This window comes from Spermophilus citellus, assembly GCF_964194105.1.
Source record: "Spermophilus citellus genome assembly, chromosome: 3".
Classification (NCBI taxonomy): Eukaryota; Metazoa; Chordata; class Mammalia; order Rodentia; family Sciuridae; genus Spermophilus; species Spermophilus citellus.
In genome coordinates, this window is record NC_138184.1 from 198,692,199 (window position 1) to 198,704,433 (window position 12,235).

Consider the following 12,235-nt stretch of genomic DNA (forward strand, 5'->3'; position numbering starts at 1 on the left):
TCACCAGATGTATTCAGATGCTTACTGTTCCTGCCATGGACCCAAACAGCATCTAGGTCTGGAAGGATTGCACTTTGGCCAGTGTTTACTTGGCTGACAGACAACTGGCCCTAACACCTCCTTTGAAGAACCCCGTGCTACTCATACAGTTGCTCCACAAGGCTGAAAACTTAAATTGAGTAATGCCTGTTCTGCACCAGCAGCTACCAGATCTGCACAAGAAGCTGCCTAAGTTGCATGAGTTTTGATTCAGAAATTCCCTTACATTCACCTTTCTTCCATTTATTCCCCCCCTTGGACTGCACCTTGGATTGTTTATGCTAGATAGTGCTTGCTCAGTCTGGGTGACCTGGCTCCAGACTACTTATCTGGGCTCTAACTGGTTGACCTATAATGATGTTTAATTTCCCTGGGAACCCGTCCTCAGCTCCACCACTGCACACTCAGGAAAGAGGTGCCTTCATTCAGGTCCTTCCAGGAAACCAACATAATGCTTGCTAAGAACTTGGAGGAATAGGACAAACAAAATCAACTGAGCCATAAATAATGGCTTTTTTATTATAAATAATAATAATTGCAGAATATATATATATATATATATATATATATATATATATGTTTAAAATATTATTGTCTCATCAAAGTAACCTAAAGATGCTTCCAGCTATTAGGAACATTCTCAGAATTCCCTTTTGAAATTGTTCTCTGAGCCTTTGCTACATTTTTTTGAGCATCCTCAATGATGGTATGATGTTGTCCTTTAAGAATGCATTTGAAATTAGAAATAGTGAAAAATCACATCTGATAAAAAAGGCAAGTAAGCCTACTTTCACATATTGTTTTTAGATAAAAGAAATCTTCAGCTTAGAAAAAAAAGCAGCTGTATCTATTTTTTTTTTTTTTTGAGATCAGGAATTGAACTCAAGGATGCTTAACCACTGAGCTACATCCCCAGCCCTTTTTATTTAGAGACAAGCTTTTGCTAAGTTGCTTAGGGCCTCACTAAGTTGCTGAGGCTGGCTTTGAACTTGTGACCCTATGTCTATTTCTTATAAGGCTTATAATGTGTTTCCTGTTATCCTATAATGACAGTTGACAGCCACTACATTTTCTAACACATACACTACATAACAGAGAAAGGCATTTGGGGCCTCTTGCTTTTATTGATTAGTTTTTGTGGTGGTTGTTCATTTTTATCTGTAAATACCTCCTTGTCATATGTGTTTCTAAAAGTGCACAAACATATGCATCATCTTACAGGACCAAAAAGAAGAAAAATTTTCCAGTACCTTTATTGTCTCCCATATCAGTTAAGTCCTTTTATATCTCATGTTTATGTTCTTCAGCTTCCTGCTTGCTTAGATATCAAGAAATAGATCTAGTAGATACAATACAAATCTCCTTTTGCTAATCATAAGAATGTTTTCTTAAAGTACAATGTATGTGACTCTGCCTGTCTCTTTCACCTGACTGTTCTCAAGATGCCAAGTTTAAAAACATTTTACAGAGGCACATGATAATTACAGGGAAACTTTAAGACATAAGTTTATAATCAAAGCTCATAGTCAAAGCTGTTCAGCAAGATCAGTCCTGGAATTTCACCCACCTCTGATTTTTTATATACGGAGTTGCCTAGTCAATACATAAGTGGATTTAAAAATCAACCGACAAAGCTAGGAGTGGAACTACACGCCTGTAGTCCCAAAACATGGGAGACTGAGACAGGAGGATTCTTGAGCCCAGGACTTCCATTCTAGCCTATGTGAAATAGTAATGCCCTGCCTTTTTTTTTTTTTTTTTTTTTTTTTTTTTTTTTTTTTTTTTTGGTACTGGGGATTGAACTCAGGGGCACTTGACCACTGAGCCATATCCCCAGCCCTATTTCGTATTTTATTTAGAGACAGGACCTCACTGAGTTGCTTAGAGCTTCACTGTTGGCTGAGGCTGGCTTTGAACTCATGATCCTCCTGCCTCAACCTCCCTAGCTGCTGGGATTATAGACATGCACCACTGCACCCAGAAAGGCCCTGCCTCTTAAAATAGCAACATTGAAAACAGCAAAATCCCCAGCTCAACAAATAACAGAACACACTCTATTTAAAAAAATGCACACAAGAGACTAACCCATCTTTTTCTTCTAACTCTCGACCACTGTAGTCAAAAAAGATGTCAGAGTCTTCAGCCAAGGCTCTTTCAATGACCCGTATTGTTCGATCAAAAAAGATGAGGAATTCCTCTGAATGCAGGATCTGCTGCTTTTCTTCCTCTGTCAGCTCCCTTGGAGGAGCTTTTTGTGTAAAAGAGATGATTAGGAAAGAAAAAAAGGACAATTAAAAGATTTTCCAGAGAAATCCAACTTTTGAAAGAGACTGCTCATCAGGGAGTAGTAAGACACAGTGAAATGAACCATTGTTAATATGAATTCTAGATCATTCTTAAATTCACAGCAAAGGCTTTTGCAGAAATTCCCACAAAAAGATTTCATCTCTGGCCTACTTACTGTTTTGAAGAATTGAAAATGATTACAAATGAGAACAGATTAGCATGTTTTTAACAATCGGTTCTAAATGTTATTTTCTTTGGAAATGAATTTGAAAAACAGCTCAAGTATAGCATGAAAGAAATTTATAAAACTATATATATTAGATACTATTATAAAGCCACACATATTAAATAATTAGGAACCACCTATGGTTACGATCCAGTCTATAACTTTCCTCTTTCTACTAGGTGAACTCACTTTCTTTTGCATAGCTTGTTACTAAAGCAAACATTGTTACACAGCTCTGTTTAAAGCTGAAACATCTCTTTCCAAACCTGTTGTCACCCAATATATCTTCTGCCTTTAAATATGGAGCAAATAAACACTTCTATAAAACACCCACAATTGTTTTTATTCCTGTTGTTTTTAGCATGATTAATTTTATTAAGCTAAATTTGAAGATAAAAAAATGAGCCAGAGAAATGACATAGCTAGCAGTATGTCACAGGGTCTGAAAATTAGCTCACCTCAGAGTCACAAGTATGGTTATATAAACCATTTATTGGTGGCAGGTTTTGCATAAAACTGTAGGGAAAGGATTAGGAACTCTCCCAGACTGAAAAACCCTCAAGGGCAGATACTGTCAGCCCAAACTTCAGAGTGGCTCAGGAACTCCACCTCAGTGCTCTAGGAGAGAAGCTTCATTGAACTCTGGTTACTCCTCAGTAGCATGGAAATTCCTGAAGCTTATTTTACAGGAGGGGCAGGCATTAAAATCATTTTCAAGCTAACTATTACTGAATTTTTAACTATGAAAATCATGCTGATATACACATTTAAAATAAATTATAACATATGAAGGAAAAAAAATTATAGTTGGGCTCCAAGGTAGAATCTAATCCCTTCAGAGTTACCCAAACACATCCACAGTCACACCCTACTCACTCCACCACCACCAATAACCAGGACCAGTTTCTACCTGGTTGTCAGAGGATTCTGTTAAGTACAGTCACTGGCAGCATAATATTTTATAGAGGTGCTATCTGATTTGACTATTGGTTTTTCAAAGCCCCTGTCCTAAGGAATCTGAATGCTAAAGAAGCCCTTTTGCACTGATATGGCAGTGATATCTATCTTTAATATTCATGACATCTTTCTTCTTTTAGCTTCCTCATCTCTGCCAGACAGCATGATAAAGGGAGTCTGGAGGGAACTGAGAATCTGGTTTTTCAAGAAACTAGAATGATCCTGATGTAGTTTGGTTCACAGTTTAAGAAATGCTGTCCAGATAGTATCATGGCAAAACATGATTCCTCAGCTACATCAGAGACCTCCAAAGAAAATCTACTCCATAGTTTTTAGCAGTCCTAGACAGAAATAATTTCCTGTGTGTATTGGGACTGTCCAAAATCCCCATTAACTTTTGCTGTGTAGTGCTGCCCAGAGATCAGCTTGAGAATGGTGACATTGGCAACATGCAGATTTAGACTTTGGCTAGGAGTTGGGGGAATCTGTGGAGGCTATTAATAACATGAAGAATTCTACAAAACCAAGCTAGAACCAAACATCTACTCTGCCATTTGCTAGCTTTCATTCTTTAATCCATAAATTGAAGCTCTCTGGGCAGCTGTTTTATCTGTACAATGGGGATAGAATGATACCTAAACTTTAATTCTGGCTGGTTTAAGGGTTAAAGATAAATATTCTGGGAAACAGTTATGCTTTCAATAACTAGTAATCAGGCAGTAACTTACTAGTCTATTTCCTTAAACCCCTTTGAGGCGTTTAAATTATCTCCACAATACCATTAAACTACTAAATGTAACACAGCAAAAGGGGGGAAATACCCTACAAAATGCTTTGTTCAATTTGTTGGCTCATTCTATTAAACAAATAAAGAAGTGTCACTAAACAAGGATAGGATGGGCCAAGAAGAGGGTCCTATTTAGAAAGTATTCAGTATTGGCCACTCTTAATGGATGACTTGAGATACACTTGATATAAGCAAAGATATAGGAACTTTCCCCTTCCATTCCTTTTTTTGTGATACAAAAAAATCTTTCCAGTCTCTGTTTATCTTTTTGAGCCACTTCTATTTCACCTGGATCTTTCCTTATGGGTCCATTACCTTGAATAAAAAAATAGCATCTGTGTAATTTTCTGTAATTTTTCTTTCCTGTAGCTTATTGTCACTTTGATCTCAGCTTTCAAGACATACAACCTCTCCTCTAAGAGAAACATAAATGGCTGATCAAAGTGTACTCGAAGAGGCCAAGCTCAGGTAGCTGAAGCAGTAGCCTCTCCAGATAGTGTGCTTGACAATACAATATTTGACCTGAAATTAAATTCCTACTGAAGCAAAACAAAGGATATACTTTATATTAAGCTTTGATGTCTGAAAGAGATCAACTGGAATTTATTTTGTACAAAATAATAATATGCATGTGCAGATGAGTACTCTTTAAAAGTCATAAACAATGTTCAACTTATGAATTCAATAGGGCCATAGTCATTTTTGATGAAAAACCTCCCATTACTTCCAAATCTTTAAATTCATAAGTATTATTACAATATAATGAAAACATAATGAAGTATCCAGGAATCACAACTAAAAGGTGCATTCAAAAAGCAAACCTCTCTAGGCATTAAAAAAAAAAAAATCCGCAAAGTGCAAAATACAGGCATAGACAAAAAGAATAAATTATTTTAGTCTAGGATGGACCCCAAATTCACCCTGAAATATCTGTTTCTTCAGCTTTTCCCTATCCCTGAAACCTAATTAATTATTTTCAACAAGCTCACCTTATGAAAAGGTAGAAATTAATTTAATAGCAAAAGGCATACCAGAACAAAACATGGACATATATTTTATTTTTCTTATAATTTAAGCAGAAAGTGCTATTATAACAGGGTTGGTTTGTTTGTTTGATTTTACAACCCAAACATGGAATATTTCTTTCAAGATCTGATAGTTAACAATACTTCATGCATTTAAAGTGCCTATAAAGGGCTGGGGATGTGGCTCAAGAGGTAGCGTGCTCGCCTGGCATGCGTGCGGCCCGGGTTCATTTAAAATTCTCTCTCTCTCTTTCTCTCTTTAAAAAAATAAAGTGGAAGGGACACTCCACTAAGGTAACCAGCGGCCACCATCTTGGACAGCTGAAGTAACCACCGCCACTCGCCGACAGATTGCAACAACAAACAGGTGTGTGTCACCCAGCTCAGCCCCCATACATAGGGGGATTTCGCTTAAAATCTCTCCTAGACTTTCAGGGGGAGGGACTATCAGAGTGAGCCTGCATAAAGAGTAAAGGAGAGCTAGAGGCACCTGACCCTCAACCCCCCCCCTCCCATCAGCGGCCAAAACAAAACCTGTCTAGCCAGCGCTGGGGAGGGGCAAGCAGAAAAAATCAAAACCATAGAGTGCTGGGGATCCCAAAAGCCAACGGTGTGACCCCGGAGATCCAGGCTGTCTGATTCGCGCGGCCTGCCCCGAGGCTACAGAAGGCGTGGCGCCCCAGAGAAGGGGTTAAATAGTCAGCAGGGAATTAAGTGGCTGCGACACGGTGGTATCCCACCAGCTAAGCCCAAGCACGCACTGATCCCCGGGCTGAGTTCGGGATTGTTGGCGGGGACGGAAGCGGTACAGCCCCACCCCCCACAAGGGACACTCCACTAAGGTAACCAGCGGACACCATCTTGGACAGCGGAAGTAACCACCGCCACTCGCCGACAGATTGCAACAACAGGTGTGTGTCACCCAGCTCAGCCCCCATACATAGGGGGATTTCGCTTAAAATCTCTCCTAGACTTTCAGGGGGAGGGACTATCAGAGTGAGCCTGCATAAAGACTAAAGGAGAGCTAGAGGCACCTGACCCTCAACCCCCCCCCCTCCCATCAGCGGCCAAAACAAAACCTGTCTAGCCAGCGCTGGGGAGGGGCAAGCAGAAAAAATCAAAACCATAGAGTGCTGGGGATCCCAAAAGCCAACGGTGTGACCCCGGAGATCCAGGCTGTCTGATTCGCGCGGCCTGCCCCGAGGCTACAGAAGGCGTGGCGCCCCAGAGAAGGGGTTAAATAGTCAGCAGGGAATTAAGTGGCTGCGACACGGTGGTATCCCACCAGCTAAGCCCAAGCCCGCACTGATCCCCGGGCTGAGTTCGGGATTGTTGGCAGGGATGGAAGCGGTACAGCCCCACCCCCCACAAGGGACACTCCACTAAGGTAACCAGCGGCCACCATCTTGGACAGCGGAAGTAACCACCGCCACTCGCCGACAGATTGCAACAACAAACAGGTGTGTGTCACCCAGCTCAGCCCCCATACATAGGGGGATTTCGCTTAAAATCTCTCCTAGACTTTCAGGGGGAGGGACTATCAGAGTGAGCCTGCATAAAGACTAAAGGAGAGCTAGAGGCACCTGACCCTCAACCCCCCCCCTCCCATCAGCGGCCAAAACAAAACCTGTCTAGCCAGCGCTGGGGAGGGGCAAGCAGAAAAAATCAAAACCATAGAGTGCTGGGGATCCCAAAAGCCAACGGTGTGACCCCGGAGATCCAGGCTGTCTGATTCGCGCGGCCTGCCCCGAGGCTACAGAAGGCGTGGCGCCCCAGAGAAGGGGTTAAATAGTCAGCAGGGAATTAAGTGGCTGCGACACGGTGGTATCCCACCAGCTAAGCCCAAGCACGCACTGATCCCCGGGCTGAGTTCGGGATTGTTGGCGGGGACGGAAGCGGTACAGCCCCACCCCCCACAAGGGACACTCCACTAAGGTAACCAGCGGCCACCATCTTGGACAGCGGAAGTAACCACCGCCACTCGCCGACAGATTGCAACAACAAACAGGTGTGTGTCACCCAGCTCAGCCCCCATACATAGGGGGATTTCGCTTAAAAGCTCTCCTAGACTTTCAGGGGGAGGGACTATCAGAGTGAGCCTGCATAAAGAGTAAAGGAGAGCTAGAGGCACCTGACCCTCAACCCCCCCCCTCCCATCAGCGGCCAAAACAAAACCTGTCTAGCCAGCGCTGGGGAGGGGCAAGCAGAAAAAATCAAAACCATAGAGTGCTGGGGATCCCAAAAGCCAACGGTGTGACCCCGGAGATCCAGGCTGTCTGATTCGAGCGGCCTGCCCCGAGGCTACAGAAGGCGTGGCGCCCCAGAGAAGGGGTTAAATAGTCAGCAGGGAATTAAGTGACTGCGACACGGTGGTATCCCACCAGCCAATCCCAAGCCCGCACTGACTCCCGGGCTGAGTTCGGGATTGTTGGCGGGGACGGAAGCGGTACAGCCCCACCCCCCACAAGGGACACTCCACTAAGGTAACCAGCGGCCACCATCTTGGACAGCGGAAGTAACCACCGCCACTCGCCGACAGATTGCAACAACAAACAGGTGTGTGTCACCCAGCTCAGCCCCCATACATAGGGGGATTTCGCTTAAAATCTCTCCTAGACTTTCAGGGGGAGGGACTATCAGAGTGAGCCTGCATAAAGACTAAAGGAGAGCTAGAGGCACCTGACCCTCAACCCCCCCCCTCCCATCAGCGGCCAAAACAAAACCTGTCTAGCCAGCGCTGGGGAGGGGCAAGCAGAAAAAATCAAAACCATAGAGTGCTGGGGATCCCAAAAGCCAACGGTGTGACCCCGGAGATCCAGGCTGTCTGATTCGCGCGGCCTGCCCCGAGGCTACAGAAGGCGTGGCGCCCCAGAGAAGGGGTTAACGAGTCAGCAGGGAATTAAGTGGCTGCGACACGGTGGTATCCCACCAGCTAAGCCCAAGCATGCACTGATCCCCGGGCTGAGTTCGGGATTGTTGGCGGGGACGGAAGCGGTACAGCCCCACCCCCCACAAGGGACACTCCACTAAGGTAACCAGCGGCCACCATCTTGGACAGCTGAAGTATCCACCGCCACTGTCCGACAGATTGCAACAACAAAACAGGCACAGAGTACAGTTTGAACTGCCGAGAATCATCACTGAGGGGAAATCTGGTCTAGCAGGAGAAACCAAGGCTAGCAGGAGAAACCAGGAGCCTAGAGGCAAGGCCCTCGCGACTGGGCAGCTGTAAACTGCAGGCCCTCCGGCGACAGTTCACCCACTGCCCGCGTAACTTGGCGGTAGGAGAACGCCCTCCCGTTGGTGACGGATCACCTGCCTGCGGCCTGTGATACTGGGCGGCTGGAGTCTACCCGCCTGCCACGACCGGGAGCTGAAACCACACAGAGACAGTCCAGTCACACCCCCCCATTAGGGCACCCCAGCAAGGAGACTGGGGCCCGTCATAGCAGAGTAGTGTCGTCACTGGAGCTCGAACGTCGGAATTCCTTCCCAGCGGAATCCACGTTAGCAGTCATACTTCAACAACACAAAGGAGAGACATCAGAGTAATACAGAAACAAAACAAATCTATAGAGGAGAGCAGAAACACGACAATCAAAAAGAGCTGGAAAGTAACGTGGACAACATGAGAAAACAAGGGAAAAAAGGATTACAAACAATGCAAGACTACTCAATTCTACAGGAGGACATAGAAACTTCAGAAACAGGTATAGGGAAAGAACTCAAGGCATACCTAACTCGAATGGAAAGGAATATTAGAGAAGACATGAGACAGCAAGTCCAAGAAATAAAAATATATTTTGAAAATGAATTAAACAAACAAATTCAAATGGCAAAGAACGAGCTCTACCAGGAGATAGAGATATTAAAAAAAAATCAAACAATAATCCTAGAATTCCAGGAAACTATAAACCAAATTAAAAACTCAAACGAGAATATTACAAATAGACTTGATCAAGTAGAAGTCAGAACATCAGATAATGAAGACAAGGTTTATCAACTTGAAAAGAATATAGTCAACACAGAAAAGATGCTTAATTCCCACGAGCAATCTATTCAAGAGATATGGGATGTCATAAAAAAACCAAATCTGAGAGTCATAGGGATAGAAGAAGGCACAGAGATTCAAACCAAAGGAATGGACAGCATATTAAATGAAATAATTCTAGAAAACTTCCCAGAGATTAAAGATGGAATGGATTGCCAAATCCTGGAAGCCTACAGGACCCCAAACATTCAAAACCATAATAGACCAACCCCAAGACATATAATTATGAAGATAGCCAACGTACAGAACAAGGAGAGAATATTAAAAGCTACGAGAGAAAAGAGGCAGATTACTTTCAGGGGTAAACCAATTAGGTTAACGACAGATTTCTCATCACAAACTTTGAAAGCGAGAAGATCCTGGAATAACGTATTTCAAACGCTGAAAAATAATGGATTCCAACCAAGAATACTATATCCAGCAAAATTGAGCTTCAAATTTGACAATGAAATTAAAATCTTTCACGATAAACAAAAGCTAAAAGAATTTGCAGCAAGAAAACCAGCTCTGCAAAGCATTTTGAACAAAACACTACAAGAAGAGGATGTGAAAAATAGTGCCCAAAACTAACAGCAGGAAGTATCTCAGTAAAGGGGGAGGAAAATAACCAAAAAGCAAAACTAACCAAACTAAAATAAATAAATAAAGAAGCATGACTGGAAATACAAATCATATCTCAATTGTAACCTTAAATGTTAATGGCCTAAACTCACCAATCAAGAGACATAGGCTAGTAAACTGGATCAAAAAAACAAATCCAACAATATGCTGCCTTCAAGAGACTCATATGATAGGAAAAGACATACACAGGCTGAAGGTAAAAGGTTGGGAAAAATCATACCACTCACATGGCCCTCGGAAGCAAGCAGGAGTGGCCATACTCATATCGAATAAAATCAACTTCAAACCTAAGTTAATCAAGAAGGACAAAGAAGGTCACTATATACTGTTAAAAGGAACCATCCACCAACAAGACATAACAATCATCAATTTGTATGCACCCAACAATGGAGCTGCAACGTTCATAAAACAAACTCTCCTCAAGTTCAAGAGTCAAATAGACCACAACACAATAATTATGGGTGACTTCAACACACCGCTCTCGCCATTAGACAGATCCTCTAGACAAAAACTGAATAAAGAAACTATAAAACTCAACAGCACAATCAATAATCTAGACTTAACCGACATATATAGAATATATCAACCATCATCAAGTGGATACACGTTCTTCTCAGCAGCACATGGATCCTACTCAAAGATAGACCATATATTATGCCATAAGACAACTCTTAGTAAATATAAAGGCGTGGAGATAATACCATGCACCATATCTGACCATAATGGAATGAAATTGGAAATCAATGATAAGAGAAGGAAGGAAAAATCCTACATCACATGGAAAATGAACAATATGTTATTGAATGATCAATGGGTTATAGAAGACATAAAGGAGGAGATGAAAAAATTCTTAGAGTCAAATGATAACACAGACACAACATACCGGAATTTATGGGACACAATGAAAGCAGTTTTAAGAGGGAAATTCATTTCTTGGAGTTCTTACCTCAAAAAAAGAAAAAACCAACAAATAAATGAACTCACACAACACCTCAAAAATCTAGAAAAGGAAGAGCAAAACAACAGCAAATGTAGTAGAAGACAAGAAATAATTAAAATTAGAGCAGAAATCAATGAAATTGAAACAAAAGAAACCATTGAAAAAATAGATAAAACTAAAAGTTGGTTCTTTGAAAAAATAAATAAGATAGACAAGCCCTTAGCCACGCTAACGAAAAGAAGAAGAGAGAGAGCTCAAATTACTAACATACGGGATGAAAAAGGCAATATCACAACAGACACTACAGAAATACAGAAGATAATTAGAAAGTATTTTGAAACCCTATATTCTAATAAAATAGAAGATAACGAAGATATCGATAAATTTCTTAAGGCATATGAATTGCCCAGATTGAGACAGGAAGACACACACAATTTAAACAGACCAATAACAAAAGAAGAAATAGAAGAAGCCATCAAAAGACTACCAACTAAGAAAAGCCCTGGACCAGATGGGTACACAGCGGAGTTCTACAAAACCTTCAAAGAAGAATTAATACCAATACTTTTCAAGCTATTTCAAGAAATAGAAAAAGAAGGATCTCTTCCAAATTCATTCTATGAGGCCAACATCACTTTGATCCCAAAACCAGACAAAGATACTTCAAAGAAAGAAAACTACAGACCAATATCTCTAATGAACTTGGATGCAAAAATTCTCAATAAAATTCTGGCGAATCGAATACAAAAACATATCAGAAAACTTGTGCACCATGATCAAGTAGGATTCATTCCTGGGATGCAAGGATGGTTCAATATACGGAAATCAATAAATGCTATCCACCACATCAATAGACTTAAAGACAAGAACCACATGATCATCTCGATGGATGCAGAAAAAGCATTTGACAAAGTACAGCATCCCTTTATGTTCAAAACACTAGAAAAACTAGGGATAACAGGAACTTACCTCAACATTGTAAAAGCTATCTATGCTAAGCCTCAGGCTAGCATCATTCTGAATGGAGAAAAATTGAAGGCATTCCCTCTAAAATCTGGAACAAGACAGGGATGCCCTCTATCACCACTTCTATTCAATTTAGTTCTCGAAGTACTAGCCAGAGCAATTAGACAGACAAAAGAAATTAAAGGCATAAAAATAGGAAAAGAAGAAATTAAACTATCGCTATTTGCGGATGACATGATAATATACTTAACAGACCCAAAAGAGTCTACAAAGAAGCTGCTAGAGTTAATAAATGAATTCAGCAAAGTGGCAGGTTATAAAATCAACACGCATAAAT

General features: G+C 41.7%; 1 protein-coding gene across 3 annotated transcripts in view; it reads right to left on the reverse strand.

Annotated features, from left to right (window-relative positions):
* DYNC1I1 (dynein cytoplasmic 1 intermediate chain 1) overlaps positions 1 to 12,235 on the reverse strand; it is a 280,791-nt gene that overhangs the window by 115,802 nt on the left and 152,754 nt on the right. For all 3 annotated transcript variants that reach the window (XM_081286493.1, XM_081286492.1, XM_081286491.1), the window contains one exon: positions 2,125 to 2,287. In XM_081286493.1, coding sequence (XP_081142619.1) covers positions 2,125 to 2,287 — 163 coding nt within the window. The remainder of the gene's footprint in view (positions 1 to 2,124; positions 2,288 to 12,235) is intronic.